Raw genomic sequence first — 18,003 nt, 5'->3', positions numbered from 1 at the left:
TAGAGCTCCTGGGTCACTAGACGCTGCTGGTGTCTTCCCGGTACTGAGGCTCAAGAATGATCTTTGGGTAGTATGTTGGGCCCAAAATATGTATAGCTTTCATTGCCAGTGAGACACACTCAGAACAAAGGTGACAGCCCATGGCGTACTTGCTGCTCAGACAGACAGTGAAGAGCTGGCCTTGGTTAGTGCACCTGAGCCCCAGCTCTGCCCACCTCTGTACATAGCTACCACTTCCTGCCCCTTCTCATTCAGTCCCTCTAGCTTTGGGCCTTGGTTCAAATAGGAACATGGGGTTCACCCATACAGTGGCGGGCAGCTACCCCAGTCACGGAGAGGCTTGTTTAGGATCTAAGGGAGAGAGGAGAGCCTAGGCTGACCTATGAAGCCTGCCCATCTGGAGTTCTGAGATGACTGTTTCGAATAAACTGACTCTGTTCATGCGCTAGGAATCAAAATGTCCCCTGCTCTGTGTGGCGTCATGGTAAGGCTGAGGGGGCCTCAGGAGCAGCCTTTAAGGACTGCGGTTTAGGAGTAGAAATGAAGGAGGTACACTTGTGGGAAAACCCTGTATACATAATATGCACGTGGCCGAAGGAGTAAATATGACATCATACAATTCATAGCTAAAACTTGTACATTACACATTTGCAAGCCCCTCTCCATGTTAGGAGCAGCACATGCATTTGCATACAGGCCTCCCCATTCTGTGGATCCCCACACACAATCTAAAGGAGACCCACAGGACCCCATCATGTCAAGACTTAGTGTCTCCCAAGCCCTTGGTTCTTTCCCCTCTGCATCATTCCATGACCTTGGCAGCTCCCACCTGGGGAAAGCTTTAGAAATGAGTGACAGCTGGACTGGGGGAGGATCAGGACACTTCTCCAACTTCTCCTCATTTAGAGAGGCTCAGGACCTGGAGACCAGACTGGATGCTAGCAGTTCCGTGCTCCATGAGGCCCCTAGTTCCCTCCCCTGCTGGCCATGTTGATCCCAGAGTTCACCCCTCCTCAAGGTCTTTCTGTCCCTTGTGGCGCCCCCTGCTGGAGTCAGAATGAGCCTCTTCCTTCCCACAGCCACACACAGAGCCTGTGTCTTATGCAGAGCTGTGAGCGAGAGGACCATGTTACTGAGATGGTGAAGAGGCCCTGTTAGCCCCCAAGAACTCTGGGCCACACTATGGAGCCATAAATAATGCTCAAGACAAGCTAGTGATTGTGCTGAAAGCCAGATAGAGAGGCTTACAGAGACAGCCAGACCAGAATGTGACAGAAACCCTGGAGTTCCATAATAGTAATGACAGTTGCCAACATCTGTGAGTAGATAGAAACTTTGCCAAATCCCCTAAAATAAGCATGTTGTGTGGTGCTGTGCATTAAACTCTGGTGCTCTCAAGGGCAGCTCCATGGGTATGTAGACCAGGAGCACTGATTATAGCTGGGGTGGTGGGAGGCATGGGAGATGGAACTGAAGGTCTCACTTTAGTCCACAGGACCTAAAGCTCTCCAGGAAGAGCAGCCAGTGGCAGGGAAGCCTCAAAGGCCTGCAGGACTGTGGAGGGAGAGAAGCCCCCAGTGGGAGGCTCGGCAGCTGGGATCTGGGGCTCGCCCTTCACAGCCCTCCACATCCTGAGGGAGAACCTCCATCTCTGCTCCTGCCCTGTGCCTGCCAAGCTCCCTGCTGGCTAGTAAGCTGGGGCTCTGGAAACAGGAACGCTCTGGCCTGGAGTCAGCAGCCAGCCCCTTGGAGGCTTTGGCCCCTAAGAGCCATACCAGCTGTGGACACCCCAGTTCAGGCCTGGACTCAGCACATCTTCTCCAGAGTCCAGAGATTCCCGCACTTTGTGCTGTCTTGCGGTAACCCATTCTCCCTTCCTGTTGAGCGGTGACTCAAGGCAGGGACCAAGTGCCTCCTGGTGGTGACCTTGTTCCTCTCTGCTCAGAAACGCCTCCTTTCTGAGCAGCCCCACTGGGTGCTGGGAAACAAGAGGACTCGCCAGTCCTGCTGGGTGGAAAGAGTCTGTAATCCTAGCTCCTCACTGAGGGCCCCAGTAAAGACAGGTGGGGAACAGTCTCCAGAGCCCTGAGGGAGTGGGAGGATCCGGAAGTGAGCTCTTTATTCCTGTGTCTGCCTTCCTGAGTGTCTCACAAGCACGGGTCCCTCTCCCTGTCCCGGCTGTCAAGTGCTTCCTGCTCCTGTTCCCAGAACCCTCTGCTCCTGTCCCAGTGGCCCTTCCTCATGCCATCACCTCTGAGGCCCAAGCTCACTCACTGCTGCCTCTCTTCAACTAAGGTCACCAAGGATTCAGAGGGAAACCCAGGAGCTTGGGTTGGGACAAGGGCTTCAAAAATGGTGATGTGACTCTGGAGACTGTGTCAGGAGGATTGCAAAGTCAAGGCTTGCGTGGAATACAGAGAGTTCTAAACCAGCCCGGGCAACTTAGTATGGAATGCGGAGTGGGAATATAGCTCAGTGGTAGAGCACTTGCCTAACATGCACAAGGCCCTGTGTTCGACCCTCAGTACAGGGTGGGGGGAAGGAGAGAAGAGGAGAGAAGGGGGAGAGGAGAGGAGGGGAGGAGGGGGAAGAAAGGATGGGAAAGAGAGGGTAAGGGAGGGGAGGGAAGGGGAGAGGGCAGGAGGGGAGAGGAAGGGAAGCTGGGTCACCAGAATCAAGCGCCGGTGTCACGCCAGCGTGACTACGGTCAGCACACACACACTGAAAACACGGTGCAGCTAAGCCATCTGAGCGCCACACCTGCCAGGAGCAACATTTTCACTCTGGGCAGGTTATGCTGAGTAGGCAAGAAATTTGAATCCAACCTGAAAAAAAAAATGTATCGCTCTGGTAGTAGGGGACGTTGCCCAATATAAGGGGACACTTTATCTCCCCTAGGGTAAACCTGTGGGTCCTCAGTCTGAGAAGGCACAGACTGGAACATGCTGGACAACGGACTTCCACCTCCAAGCCACCCAGCTGCTTTCTGCAGGGGGAATGGGGGTGGGGGAGACACGACTCCAGATCTTGCTTTCCTGGCAGGAGCAGGCCTCAACATGAGAGCCTCCCAGCCAGAGCAGCACAAACTCATGCCCAGGCGAACAGGAAGCACTTTGAAGAAGGTGGAGTTCGGCAAAGCTTCCTCAGCATCTGGGCTTTCCCCTCCCGCCCTTCCCACACACACCCACAGACCCAGCCGGGCCTACCCAGGGTTCCTGGACCTTGCTTGGCTAGCTAGGAGGGGATTCCCCTCTCCTCCCATGCCGCAGATAGCATCATGATGACCCAGCAGTGGGGGCTCAGTCACACCGCTGAGGAGAGGCAGGTCTCTGGGATCACACCCAGGCTTCCTGACAAAAGAAACTGTCGCAGCAGCAAAACCTCCAGCCCAGAGCTGTCAGGGCGACTCCTCCTTCCGCCTCCACACACACATACACACACACACACACACACACACACACACACACACACACACACACCCCTCCCCGAGAACACCACTCAGAACTGTCTTATGCATCATCTGGCGAAATAACGTCCCAGAACTATAAAGTGCTGATGGTGACAGGGCTATGCTTGACTGGCCCCGGTCACTCCCTCCCACCTTCCTGCGCAGTGTGCAAGGAGGCCCGGGAATGCCTAATGGGGCGACCGGCATCTTGCCATGGGAATGTGGGGTACAGTACAGAAGCAGGGGTGGGGGTTGCTCAGAAGTAGAGGGAGGATTAAGCCAGAGGGCTGACACCAAGAGCGAGTATGAGGAAACTGAACTCAGACAGGCTACCCAGGCCCCTGGAGGTCACTGGCAAACCGTGGACCAGGGTGCTGTTGACTACCAACACTGTTTAGAAGGGTGAAGGTGTGGAAGCATTGAAGCAGGGGTTTTTAATTGGTAGTGTCACCGTTTTTTAGTTCTCTGCACACAAGCACTTCTGTTACTGCCCCTGCCTGCCCCAGAACGCACTGTGCAAGGCCACACTGCTGCGGAGTCAGAACGCACTGTGCAAGGCCACACTGCTGCGGAGTCAGAACACACTGTGCAAGACCACACTGCTCCGGAGTCAGAACACACTGTGCAAGGCCACACTGCTGCGGAGTCAGAATGCACTGTGCAAGGCCACACTGCTGCGGAGTGGTGAAAGTGAGATAAACCCAGGCCACCTGATCCCCATCTGACTCGAGCCTTCCTCCCTCCCTGCTGTCCTTCTTGCCACCCCTCTGGCTCCTCCCAGACCACCTCCACTGGGGTTCTCTTGTCCCCTTCCCATTCTCCTCTTTGCCTGGCCCTAGAGACGTGCCGATCCCTTTCCTCCAAGCAGGCAAACTCAAACTCCAAGAGCCAAAAGCTGGAGAAACATCTGGATCCGTCCTGTGAGCACTCACATTTCTGTGCCCCTGCTGTCTCCAGGGCCACATCTGTCCACACTGGTGCCCAGAGGCTCCTCTTCTAAAATACCTGCACAGCCAAGTGCCCAAATGTTCCCCCTCTCCTTTCTCTGCTTTCTCTTTCTGCTTTTAACCCTTGAAATGCATTTACTCATTCAACAAAACCCAACAACATGCCTACCTATACCCTCCCAGCATCCAGTGCGGGAGACACGTCACAGTGTCGCTTCCTAGAGCTAGCTCTCCCTCCAGGGCAGAGACATGACGGAAGACAAGCCTATGCAAGAGAGTGCCTCAGGTGGGAGAGGAGGAAGCAGCTGAGGAGGAGAGGGAACCCCAACAGCGGGTGAGAAAGGGGCATATGAACAAAGACCTGAGAGAGTTGACAGAACTGTTAGAGGTTAAACAGCCTGAGTGGTAAAAACAGCAAGTGAAAGCCCAGGTGTGGTGGCTCCAGCACTCAGGAGGCAGAGGCAGGCTGATCTCTGAGTTCAAGGCCAGCCTGGTCTACAGAGTGAGTTCCAGCACACCCAGGGCTACACAGAGAAACCTTGGCTTGTAAACGAACCAACAAACCCAGAAACAGCAAGCGAAATGTCTGCAGCAGGAGAGCCCCTCCTGAGTGGTAGACAAGCTGGAGAGGCTGGGGCAGTGTGGGCAATGGGGCAGTGGAGGCAAGTACGGTCAGCAAAGGACGGCAGAGTCACTGCAGAGAGGCACTGGCTCTGAAGGTCCTCAGCAAGACATGGCTTGCCTGAACAGGTCTTTGAAGAACCCCTTGACCATGGTGTTGAGAATGGTCTGAAGAGATAAAAGCCAGAGACCTCCCAGCGAGCGTGAGTCAGTAGACCCAATGAGGAGGAGTAAGCAATGGGCTCCAGCTGCCAGGGCAGCATGGTACAGTAAGACGCATGTGGGGTCCAGATCTTGTGAAGGTAGGTGTGTGGTGGATGGAGTGAAATGCTGAAACACAGAGAAAAGAATGACTTATCACGTGAGCTATTGCAGAGACAGTGAGCCTGGCAAGGAAGAAACATGAATCAGAAAGACTTACGGGAAGTTCGGGATGCACTGCTTGAGGTGCCTATTTGATATCTAAATGTGGATATTGATTAAAATACATGCTTGGGGATCCAGAGAGATGGCACAGTGGTTCAGAGTATGCACTGCTCGTCCAGAAGACCGAAGTTCCATCCCTACCACCCGCACTGAGCTCAAAACTCATTATAACTCCAGCTCCAAGGGATCCAACATCCTCTTCCAACCTTCCTGGGTCCCTGTCCACGCACACACCTTCCACACACAGGTACATATTAAAAATGAAATAAATCTTAAAGAGGACACAGAGTGCAGGGTGCTCACTGACAGGCAGAGTATTTAAAGCGCCGAGTCTCCCATGGGAGAACACAGTGTCTGGAGGGAAAAGAAGGCCGTGTTTGGAAGGTAAAGTGTGCAGATTGTGTCAAGGCACTGCTGATGGGTCAAGGGGAGTGAGGGCTGAGCAGACCACGGGGTCAGCAACAGAGGCCGCTGGTGATCTTTACTGGAAGCTTTCTCCCATTGTTTATTTCCTTCTCCCGCTTTAGACAAACAGCTGACAGAAAAAAAAATAATGCTTGCCTGAGTAAGTTTCTCATAGAAAAAGCAATGATGCACATATATATACCATACATATATATGATACATACGCATATCAATATGTATACCTATAATAAATATGCCCCAAGCGTTCAAGCAAACATATGTGTCCCCAAGCATAAAACAAGGCCATGCACTAGAATGTAAAAGGCGAGCAGGAGCTTGGAGTCCTGAATATCTATAATATTGCCAACTGTGATCATGTCCACTGGCTTAGGAGCCTTCATTTTGTATCCTGGTGCTTACAGCCTTGTCTCTGTAATCCAACCAGAGAATTATGAATGATTCAGGGAACCTGTGAGGATAGGGCTGTAACTCAGTTCCAGGATACACCTGAGGGTTGAAGGTGGAGGCTCCAAGTCACGTGGATAACTTGACACACACTATCTGGGACAACATAGACAATGAAGAATAAAGGTCTTCTGAGAGTCTCAAATCAGAAATGTGTCCCCATCAGCCCCTGTAAACAGCCCAACCATGAAGAGTAGATAGGACCTGCAAAGGGCCTCTGAGCATTGAGTCTATCTGCAGAGAAGCATCAAGCTGTTTTCTCTCTGCAGGATTTCTTCCTTGGAGCTGTGTATACCCTGTCTCCTATACACAGCCCCTCCTGCCTTGAGAGAATTAGCTCTGGATATCCACATTCCTCCAGAGCCTCTGGCTGGAACTGTTAGTATTCTAACTCTCTGGTGGTTAGCCACACTTAGAGTGGGGAAAAAAGCCTTTGGATTTATGAGCAAAGCAAATTAATGTCCCCATAATGGCAATTGTGGTGGACTTATAGGGAAAATAAGACTATAATGTTTATGTGTTTATATGTTTTTAATGTTTATAGGTTGCCTGCTCCAGCCCACATCCTGATGAGACTAGGTGTGCCTGAATTAGTTCACTGTGAAGGACGTTGCAGACATGAAGAGTTTCTGCTAACTACCCAAGCTCATAAATGCCTTTAAATGGCTTTTTTCGTTTTTATGAGGCCAATCCTCATGTCCACACACACATAAAAGGGGTGAGGGATCCACTAGCCTCACAGAGACTCCCAGCTCCAGCTCACCCCATCCCACAGTGCTCCTCAGCTGTCATCCACAAAGCCACCATGTCTTGCCGCTCCTACCGAGTCAGCTCTGGTCGTCGGGTGGGCAGTTTCAGTTCTTGCTCAGCAATGGCGCCTCAGAATCTGAACCGCTTCCGGGCCAGCTCTGTCTCCTGCCGGAGCGGGTCTGGCTTCTGTGGCTTGGGTGGCTTTGGTAGCCGGAGCGTCATCAACTTTGGATCATCCTCACCTCGGATAGCAGTTGGGTGCTCCCGTCCTATCCGCTATGGAGTTGGCTTTGGAGCTGGCCATGGGATGGCCTTTGGCTCTGGTGATGGGAATGGAGTTGGTCTAGGCTTTAGGGCCAGCAGTGGTGTTTGCCTGGGGTTTGGAGCCGGCAGTGGCCTTGGCTATGGTTTCGGCGGCCCTGGCCTTGGCGGTCCTGGCTTTGGCTACAGAGTTGGAGGGATTGGAGGTCCATCAGCCCCCTGTATCACAGCTGTGACAGTTAACCAGAGCCTGCTGACGCCCCTCAACCTGGAGATCGACCCCAATGCCCAGAGGGTGAAGAAAGATGAGAAGGAACAGATCAAGTGCCTCAACAACAAGTTTGCCTCCTTCATCGACAAGGTACCTTGCTGGCTGACTCCTGGGATAGGCACTGAGAGTAAAGGGTCCTAGGGTGCTCTTCCATGTCAAAAGAGCCGACCAGGGTTTGAGCCATTGCTTTGACCCAAGTAATTAAGGCATCTGCCAGAGGCATTGAGGGATGGATGACTTGCAGATTGTTCTGCACTGAAAACAGACAAACCAGAGGAACAGCTGCATGGTAAGACATACTAAGACGCTGGCCACAGTTTCTGGAGAAAAGGAAGATGATCCAGCCAAATCTGCGGGCATACGGGCAAACCAAGCCCTGTTTCTTGGTTGCTTAGAAATGTCTCCTACACAGGTGGAGACTTCAGCCAGGTGTTTGATTGACTCATGCTTAAAATATTTCATCCTTTAAGATCATGGTGTTTCCAAAGGAGATTTTCATAGTTCCTGAGACAGGTGGCCCCAGTCATTCAGCCTCAGGAGAGAGAAGAGAGCAGAGTGATTTTCATGTAAAAGACAAAGAATTCATACACCCAACATAGGCTACCAAGATGTGGTTGAGATTGAGGGAAATACAGATGGCCACCAATAGCTGATACAGAGAGATAATGGTGTGAATATTCCAAAAGCGGTTACCCAGTTGGCCGTGTCCACACGGAGATGAGGCTTGGTCTCTGGGAAAGAATCTCTGTGAACTCATTTTGCCTTGGAGCTAAGGAGCTCGGCTGATAGAATATCAGAGACGCTGGACATGGTGCGCAGTCCCAGGTAGCCACCTCTGAGTACCACAGTGACCCCCAATGTACTGCCACTGCTCTGTGTACTCTGCTGGGGATGGCTGATATCTACTCTCAGACACAGGCAAGCCCAGCAGAGTCCCCATCCTTCAAACTTCCCCGTGTGGAAGGGAGCAATGATGCTGAAATGTCTTTGTTAGCAGCAAAGCCTCGCTGGGTGTGAGAGAGGGTCATGGCCCTGCCTTCCCAGCTTCTGATGAGTTAGAGGCATGATGGCCGCAGGGAGAGCACGAACAATACACGGCAGGGTCTTCACTGGCCACCTGAAGAACTGGCCGACGTGACTGCACCGTCAAGCCCTTTAATGTGTTGCCTTTGCCTCCTGGATGTAGGTGAGGTTCCTGGAGCAACAGAATAAACTCCTAGAGACCAAGTGGAGCTTCCTCCAAGATCAGAAATGTGCCCGGAGCAACCTGGACCCTCTCTTCGATAACTATATTACCAGCCTGAGGAGGCAGCTGGATGTACTAGTCGGTGACCAGGCTCGGCTGCAGGCTGAGAGGAACCACATGCAGGACGTCCTTGAGGGCTTCAAGAAGAAGTGAGTAAACCCGGGCTGCCCACACCTGGGCCCCATATTTCCAGAAGCAGCAGGCCAATGCAGATGAGATAGGAGTGTTATTATCTATGAAACCTACCTCCAGGATGACTGGGGGACAGTAATGTGAGAAGTGGGATAAAGAGGCCCTCAGTGAGGAAAAAGGAGTGAGGGGGAGGCGCTTGTCCTTAGCACTGCCAGTAGGAATGAATAAATTGAGAAGTCTTTAGTTTTGAAAGGAGTACCCACAATCAGCATTGTGTCAGGTCCTACGTCCTCTGCGCTCAGTTGCAATGCCCCTGAGTCGTTTCTCACAGAGAAGTGTGGGAACAGTCCAGATTTTCAGACCCTAAATCCAAGCTGAGAAAGTAAAGGATTTGGAGGGTTATTAGCTTAGAGGGGACTGAGCTATGCTAATCTGTGGGTAGCAATAGAGAACCGTGTTCCTCAATAAACCAGGATCATGTTGAGGGATTAGTGAGGGCTTGGGGGTAACTCAAGTGAGAGCTTACCCTCTTCATCTCCATGCTCCCAGGTATGAAGAGGAGGTGGGATGCCGAGCCAACGCCGAGAATGAGTTTGTAGCTCTGAAGAAGGTAAGGCATAGCAAGGAGTCCAAGGAAAGTTCTATGTGGAGGCACCATGTTCTCCAGAACCCCAGCCGCCAGCCCCAGCAACTTCTCAGGCAGCCCTGTGGTGGCTGAAACGGCTCACCCAAACAGCAGAACCCCAAAGACCACATCAGGTTCCCTTCAAAGTTCTGATTGGACCACAGATTATTTGAGTTTGGGTGCTATGAGTTTGAAAAAGATAGACTCTTAAGTGTCTTAAATTACCAAGGTTTTCTTTACTTTTATCTAAAAAAAAAAAAAAGTCCATGTCTTTGGTGTGCACAGGAAGGGCGCATGTATACCATGGTGTATGTGTGGACAACTGGAGAGGGTTAGTTCTCTCCTCCCACCATGTGGGACCCAAGGATTGAACTCAGGTCTTCAGGCTTCATGTCATCTCTGCGGCCCCTTTTCCTTTGCTTTTCAGTAAGCACCGAATAAGGTCCAGCTCACATGGGTTTCCACACTGCAATAGGGGAAGAGGGACCGTCCCAGTAGGAACTGAGGGATCCCCCTGCCCATCTCTGGACCTCTAGGTAGGAGGGGTGAACAGCAAAGGCAGTGAGCTCATCCCTCTTTTCTATGCAGGATGTAGACACAGCTTTCCTGAATAAATCAGATCTGGAAGCCAATGTGGACGCCCTGGCCCAGGAAATTGAATTCCTGAAGGCTCTGTACCTGGAGGTGAGGCCCTTCTTCTCTAGGCATTCAAGGCTGAGACTGCTCATCCTGCACGCCCTGGGGGCTGAGTCAGGCCTTCAGGTTTCTGGATGCTGGTTTCATACATCCAGTTCCACCCCCACTCAGACCTGTGTGCTCTCTGTCACCCTGTCTGGGGATGAGGAAGGCCAGGGACTTCACAGGGCATCTCCACAGCCACGTTAGACCTGACAATGACCTCCTATCATCTGTGATCCAAACCTTCATTGGCCAAGCTAAAGGCTGGGTTTTAGAATGCCTGGCAAAATGATTTGCCAGAAGAAAAGAAGGGCACCTGGTTTAACTAGCCAAACCAATGCTATTTGCTTCCAAGCAGCCTGTGTAGGCTGAAGAGGAGTCAGTCAGAGCTGCAGGGGAAGGTCTCACCAGGGTGGAGACCCTGGTTCTCTGAAGATTCTGCACCTAGGACTCTCTAGGCTCTGCTATATTTTAAAATATTGCTACCCCTCAGTGGACCAGCCTGGCCACCTCGTGAGTAGATATATGTGAACTGTTTATCTACAGCTGTCGTTGGTCACCTGAGGTCCCCTGGTTTAGACAGTCACCTGAGCCAGAGCAAGCAACTGGAGGCATGCTCTAAGCATATGGCAAGGGTTCTAAAGTCAGACTCAATTGCTTCTCAAGCATGCCTTTTTTTCTGAGCTCCAGGCTGGGTGGGGGAGGGGAGTCTTCCTGCAATGTCATAAAGCAAGAAGCAATGCTCCCTGTGTCTGATTCACAGGGGGCCCTATGACAGAGTCCCAGCTGCTGATGGGCCATTGAGCCCCTCTGCCTTGCTGCTTCTCCAATGCAGGAAATCCAGTTGCTGCAGTCACACATCTCAGAGACATCTGTCATTGTGAAGATGGACAACAGCCGGGACCTGAACCTGGACGGGATCATAGCTGACGTCAAGGCCCAGTATGAGGAGGTGGCGAGGCGCAGCCGCGCTGATGTTGAGGCCTGGTACCAGACCAAGGTACCAGACCGAGGCAACGGGAGACTAGGGGAGGGGGGCGGGTGCCCTGGGGCGATGACTGGGGTCTGAGGTCTTCAACCCAGACTGCGTGTGGTCAAAACACTGCATTCTGCCCCCAGTATGAGGAGATGCGGGTGACAGCTGGCCAACACTGTGACAATCTACGGAACACACGGGATGAGATCAATGAGCTGACCCGGCTGATCCAGAGGCTGAAGACAGAGATCGAGCATTCCAAGGCCCAGGTGGGAAAGGGAAGAAGAGAAAGCTACAGAGAGGGAGAGGCAGGGTCCCTGGCTTTGAGAAGCCCCGAGTCTGGTGAGATAAAGACCTACCAAGACCTTGACACAAACCAGAGGGCTGTACAGAAAAACTTCCAGGAGAAGAGAGATATGGACCAGAAGGAAGGCCTGGGTAGGGGAGGTAGAAGGAATAGAAGACTCTGGAATCCTTGGGTCTGTCTCCAGGCAGTGGAAACCCAGTGGGGATGGAGAGTAGAGAGAAGTAGTACTCCACCCCTGCTGACCACAATCACCATCCCTGGAAAAGCAGCCCCCTAGAGCTCCAATGCAGGCCTGGCACTATGTTTCACCCTATCCATAAGGGCGGTGTTGCCAAGCCCACCGGGGAACCCCGGGTCCCCAGCAAAGCCCACATGCAGACTCCCTTCCCTACAGTGTTCCAAGCTGGAGGCTGCCGTGGCTGAGGCAGAGCAGCAGGGCGAAGCGGCCCTCAATGACGCCAAGTGCAAGCTGGCAGATCTGGAGGGCGCCCTGCAGCAGGCCAAGCAGGACATGGCCCGGCAGCTGCGCGAGTACCAGGAGCTCATGAATGCCAAGCTGGGGCTGGACATCGAGATCGCCACCTACAGGCAGCTGCTGGAAGGCGAGGAAATCCGGTGAGAGCAGGAAGGAGTGAGGTCAGACATTATCCAAGTAAGGGAAGAGAGCCAGGTGAAGAAACATGGAATGAGCAATCTCTAGAGAGAACAATACATTTTCCCAAAATATTAGTCGGTTGCCCTTGACACAGGATTAAGAAGGTGCTCTGTGCTGTCAAATGTGCTTACAAGCGAGCTGCACCAGGTCATAGGTATTTTGTCTGGCTGATTAATTGGTTAAAATAATAATAGATCATCAAATAGTTTAGTTCAACAATTTAGAAGCAATCCCTAGAAACATGGTGTATTTCAAAATGCGCTAACAGTTGGAGGTGAGACTCACCAGCCGGCTATTACCCAGACAAGAAGCAGGTTCATAGCTCATGTGAATTCTCTCGTTTCTTTCTCTCTGCAGGATCTGTGAAGGTGTTGGGCCAGTAAACATATGTAAGTATCTAGCCTTTTTTCGGACCATTTCTTTTTTTTTTTTTTTTTTTTTTTTTTTTTTGGTTTTTCGAGACAGGGTTTCTCTGTGTAGCTTTGCGCCTTTCCTGGAACTCGCTTTGGAGACCAGGCTGGCCTCGAACTCACAGAGATCCGCCTGGCTCTGCCTCCCGAGTGCTGGGATTAAAGGCGTGCGCCACCACCGCCCGGCTATTCGGACCATTTCTTAAGGAAGCTCCTGAGATAGCTGGTCTGGCCAAGACAGTCAGGGGAGCAGACCATCAGGGTCCCTGGACTGGGAGCATGTCCTCAGCAGAGGCTCTGGGAGCAAAGAGTAGACAGTGGTTTAAGTGGGAAACGCTTCCTGGAAAGAGACCTTTGACTTTCACCATCACAGAGCCTTAGAAGGAATGGGAAGGCTGTGTCAAAGGGTCGAAGGGATGGGGCCATGCTCAATGGAAGCTGTCCCCTCTCCCCCAACCTCCTGTTGCTCCTGTTGCTTCTAAAGCGAGGATGGTCTGTCCCCAAAGCAAGTGTGCTACTGCGCTGGCCCTGCAGAGCAGGGAGAGTCCCTGCTCTGTGGAACGCCAGTCTTCCTGAGAAGGGGAGTACTAGCCAGGGCCATGCTAATCCCGGAAGGACACCTGCGGGGGGCGGGCGGCAGACAGAGCACACCAGCTTTTCTCTCAGAGAAGAGCCCTGACTTGCTGGAAGGCAAGGGCGCAGCAATGCTCCTCTGCAGAAAGCCAAGCCCAGAGGTCATGGCGGGGGTGGGGGTGGGGGGCAGCGCAGACCCTGATGCAAAAACCGAGAAGAGAGTGTCAGGCCTCCAGGCAGGGCTGCTTTAGGCAGGGCTTAGCTGGATTCCAGTCCTGAGGCAGGGGCTGTGTCCAACGGAGCCCAGTGGGGCTACAGAGCAGAGTCAACAGTGGGGGCAGAAATGGCTGGCCAGGAAATGGTGCTGGCAGGATTTCTCGTCTGGCAGATACACGGGAACAAGCAAGAGGCACAATATACCCACAGAGAAACCGCCCTGTGGTTCTATGAAGGCCACGGCTCCCTGGATGACACATCTCTCTTGGCCTCTCAAGTCCACCTGACACGGGACACAGATAAACAGTAGTTTGTAGACATTAATGGCAGTCAATCTGCGGGCAAAGGCCCAGGGGTTCAGGCAGCATCCTCCTGCTCCCATCCAGACGGCTGCTTTTCATGTAGTCTCGGTCTTCGAGCCACTCAGACGAGAGTCAACACCGCTTTCCTTTCTTCTCCACAGCCGTGAGCAGCTCTCGAGGAGGTGTGCTGTGTGGCCCCGAGTCCGTGGTCTCTGGATCTAGCCTCTCCCGCAATGGTGGAGTCGCCTTCTCCAGCAGCAGCAGCAGCAGCATCCGTACCACTGGAGGGGTTCTGACTTCCTCAAGCCTGAGGGCTGGTGGGGACCTGCTGAGCTCTGGGACCAGAGGAGGCTCAGTGCTGGTGGGTGATGCCTGTGCCCCCAGCATCCCCTGCCCCCTGCCCACTGAGGGTGGTTTCAGCAGCTGCAGCGGTGGCCGTGGCCACCGCAGCTCCAGCGTCCGCTTCTCATCCACCACGACCTCTCGTAGGACCAGGTACTAAGCACCTGGCCCCAGATGGTCACTGCCTGCAGAAGAACCAACTGAGCATCCCCTGCTTCTCTCCCCTGAGGTGCATAGACTCTGGTTCCAAGGGATCTCCAGCCACTCTTCCTGCCAGTACACAGCCCTAGCCCGTGTCCTCTTGAAGGACTTTTCGTTGTGGTGACGCACTACCCACAGCCCGTGCCACTCGCTTCTCCCAAACTCCCAGATTCTTTCCTTCGGATCCCCTTCTCAGCCTTTAGCGACAGTAAATGTGTTTTCAGCACAGTTACAGAGACCAGTGCACGTGGGGAGAAAGGGGCCGTTCAGAGAAGCATGAGCACAGATCCCTGGGGGCCGCAGGCATCCTGAGCCTGCCACTTCTTGTTCCTCCCTCTCCCCTTTCCTGGCAGAAGAGGCTTCTTTCTCCCTTCCCTGGCTCCAAAGGACACAGTCCTTGGTGACCACAGGGGTCCCTAAGTCCCCGTGATGGGTCTCTCCCAGTGGCTTCTCCTCACCACTTCGCTCTTGGTTGTTGGTTTATCTGCGACATGTGAGTTTGCCGAGTAGGTGGAATGCACATGGAGAGGTGGCTTTTCAGCCCCATGTGCCTTGTCCTGTGGTGATATGAGGCCCAGCTCTGTGCCCTGTTGCTGCAGCAGGGTTTGTGCCTGCAAACCCCAGGAGGGGTGGCTGGGGGTGGGTGGGTGCCTGTTTGTACTATTCTTTGTGTTCCTGGGTTTTCAATAAACTTGCCAAGCTAACTTTACGAGAACTCCGCCTGTCCGTCCGGATCACACTGAGAAGGTGGCCTACCGGAACCACTCTAATGAGAGTGTGGCCAGAGCAGGAGCTGGTGTCCTGGGCCCATGGAAAGAAAGGGCAGGTCTCACAGTTCTGCAAGGCAGAGGTGACAAGGAGTTGAGGTTCTGAAAACAAGAGCCAACATGCCCACTCTTCTCCGAGTGCCCTCTTCCTGACCACACTGAATCCTTCCTTTTTCACCAGCTCCCACCCCACCACTAAACCCTCTGAGGTGACCACAATGATATCCTGTCTCTCTGTCCCTCACTCTTGTCGTCATCCAACTTACTCACCACAGTGCTACTGTGTGTCTTTCTCACACAGAAAACCAATCATAGCTGCCCTCCTTAAAGCCTTCAACGGATTCCCATTGCCTACCAGAAGTAGCCCAAGCTCCTTAACACCGCATTCCGGTCCTGTGGAATCTATCCACATACCTCCATTCCGGTCCTGCGGAATCTATCCACATACCTCCACTCCCAGCCATTCCCTCAGCCGCACCCTACTTCCAACCTGACAATTTTCACTCATCCACTTAATAAACATCTGTCCAGTGCCTGTTCCGTGCCAGGCATGATGCCTGGCAAATAATTGGTAATAAAATTCAGTCCTTGCTCTTAAGGAGCTTCCAGTCTAGTCTTCAGAGGAGGGTAGATACGCAGCTGGGACTTGGGAGGTTGAATGCTGTGCTAAGACCAAAATGGATGCCACGGTGCATAGCGGAGAAGACCAACACAGACTTGGGCCACGTTAGCTTTCTAAAGGATGTGGTACCCAGCAAAGATGCGAAGGATGGTGAATGAGCCATCTAAGTGGGACAGAGAGTGCCAAGAGAGGCCACAGTATGTGCAAAAGCCTAGAGACTGTAGCTAGCATGATAGGTAGGGGGACTGCCCAGAGCTGGGTAGAATGCTCTTAGAGGTCAAGCTGCAGCAGCCAGCGGAGGGCAAGAGTCCGTCAGCACGGGACCCGGCCAGCAGCCTGAGCACCTCCCTGTCACCCTGTTCAGACTCAAGACTTAGCAGACCCCTGTCCTCTGCTCCAGGAGCCCCTGCACATCCACCTCATGTCTATGTGCTGAGTCACATGCAACCCTGAGATGCAGCAGCATGGAAGCTGCCCCACAAGTCCTTGGTGTCTCTTAGCCAGACCCACAACCACCCCACGTCCGTGATCAATGTATGGCCTCCGCTCTAAAACTGACCTCTAACTACCTGTTCTTCAAAGCTTCATCTGGGCCCTTTTCACTTGGCTGCCTGACACAGCACCAAGCTTTGCCAATGGGCACCTCAGTAAACATTAATGGACCGCAGCGGTGTGGAACGAATTCCTTCCCTTGGCTCTCTCAGAGGCTCTGGTCCGGCTTCTCCAGGCCTGAGTTCCTGCAGCAGAGGTGGTGTCTACAGCACCAGGTGCCTGCAGTGCCCGGCAATGTGGTACTTAGTGGCAGTGGCACTGTTCAGCTGGCTGTGCCCAAGTCTTTGCAGTCAACTTCAACCGCTTTCTCTTTCTCTCCCAGCCCCATATTCACTCCATCAGAAAGACTTGGCAGCTCCCCGCTCAACTGCCACCCCTTCCCTGTATGGTACTGATGCCGGAACTGCTCTCTTGCCTGGACAACCACAGTCAACTCCCAACTGGGCTTTACTTCTGCCTTCCTTGAGGCTGTGCTCTGAGAGTAGCCAGAGGGACACCATGGAGCAGCCCAGGAGCTGAAGATGTAACTCAGCGATGAAGTGTGTTCTCTGTACAAGCAAGGCCTGGCATCCAATCCCAGATTGCGCAGGAGATTTTTTAAAAACCATAAAATACAATGTAACACTCTAGATAATTCAAAGGCAACTATTTGAGTATTCTGAAAAGTAAACAAAAAGAGGTAGATTGTGTCAGAAGGCAAGGCTTCGAGAAACAATCAAGTGCTGGGCAGGTGGTGGTGGCACACACCTTTAATCCCAACGGGAGGCAGAGCCAGGCAGATCTCTGTGAGTTCCAGGCCAACCTGGTCTACAGAGCCAGATCCAGGACAGATACCAAAACTACACGGAGAAACCCTGTCTCAAAAAAGCAAAAAGAAGTAGGAGGAGGAGGAGGAGGAGGAGGAGGAGGAGGAGGAGGAGGAGGAGGAGGAGGAGGAGGAGGAGGAAGAAGAAGAAGAAGAAGAAGAAGAAGAAGAAGAAGAAGAAGAAGAAGAAGAAGAAACAACCAAGTGTTTGTTCTCTTCCCCCACCCCCAAAGCTCACCTTCCCACCCAAAGGCAAAGGGAGAGGGACTCTTGTGAATTGGAAAATACAGAAGCAAAGCCCATGCTCTGTTCTCTCTCTCTCTCTCTCTCTCTCTCTCTCTCTCTCTCTCTCTCTCTCTCTCTGGCTTTGCTTGAGGGATGGGCCCTGGAGGGCTTGTCAGGACTTTGCAGCGTGGTTGTGGTGAAAACCGAGAGATTTGGTGGCTCTGGCATGAGGAACCAGGAAAAGAGGTTCCTGAGAAGGGCTGGTGGGGTCAAGCTGAACAACTGGAGAAGGAAATGCCTGTGTGTGAGTCCACCCACATCCAAGGCTCACCTTGAACTTCACTGGCATGGGAAACAGCAAAGCAACATTCCAAGAGCTTGGAGGTTTGGAGTTAGACTTACAGCTCCACCCACATTTCTAGCAAAGTCCTTTGTGGCACAGAACAGCCACAAAGCAGCCAGCACAGCCTTGGGAAACTGAGAGGAGGGCTATGGCACCACTACCCCTCCAGGAGCACCACTACCCCTCCAGGGAGGGCTGGAGCGTGCAGCCTGAAACTGACTAAAACCAAAGCAAACCAAGTTTGAACACAAGGATTATATCAGGACCCTAAGTCAACAAAGCACCAACTTCAGTGTGCGTGTGCGTGTGCATGTGCGTATGCGTGTGTGTGTGTGTGTACTAAAGTTATTTTGATGTACAAGGAGTCAAGAAAACGTGAGCAATTCTCCTGGGGAGGGAGAGTCGACTGATGATACAGCTGTAGGGTTATCA

General features: G+C 52.7%; 1 protein-coding gene across 1 annotated transcript; it reads left to right on the top strand.

Moving 5' to 3' along the window:
- Positions 1-7,117: 7,117 nt before the first annotated feature.
- Positions 7,118-14,216, top strand: Krt84 (keratin 84). The gene is made up of 9 exons (XM_052747529.1): positions 7,118-7,684; positions 8,781-8,989; positions 9,522-9,582; positions 10,186-10,281; positions 11,111-11,275; positions 11,395-11,520; positions 11,953-12,173; positions 12,571-12,602; positions 13,876-14,216. The coding sequence occupies exons 1-9, from the start codon at positions 7,118-7,120 to the stop codon at positions 14,214-14,216; spliced, it is 1,818 nt and encodes a 605-aa protein (XP_052603489.1).
- The last annotated feature ends 3,787 nt before the right edge of the window (positions 14,217-18,003 follow it).

The sequence above is a fragment of the Peromyscus californicus genome, unplaced genomic scaffold, assembly GCF_007827085.1.
Source record: "Peromyscus californicus insignis strain IS unplaced genomic scaffold, ASM782708v3 Scaffold_20__1_contigs__length_68692818, whole genome shotgun sequence".
Lineage (NCBI taxonomy): Eukaryota > Metazoa > Chordata > Mammalia > Rodentia > Cricetidae > Peromyscus > Peromyscus californicus.
The sequence above is the reverse complement of the archived record's forward strand: the minus strand, read 5'-3'. Positions and strand labels throughout refer to the sequence as shown.

Coding starts and splice junctions, on each gene's coding strand:
- Krt84 (XM_052747529.1), top strand. CDS start 7,118: ATGTCTTGCCGCTCCTACCGAGTCAGCTCTGGTCGTCGGGTGGGCAGT. Junction 8,990..9,521: donor CTTGAGGGCTTCAAGAAGAA/GTGAGTAAACCC, acceptor CCATGCTCCCAG/GTATGAAGAGGAGGTGGGAT. Junction 11,276..11,394: donor AGGCCTGGTACCAGACCAAG/GTACCAGACCGA, acceptor TTCTGCCCCCAG/TATGAGGAGATGCGGGTGAC.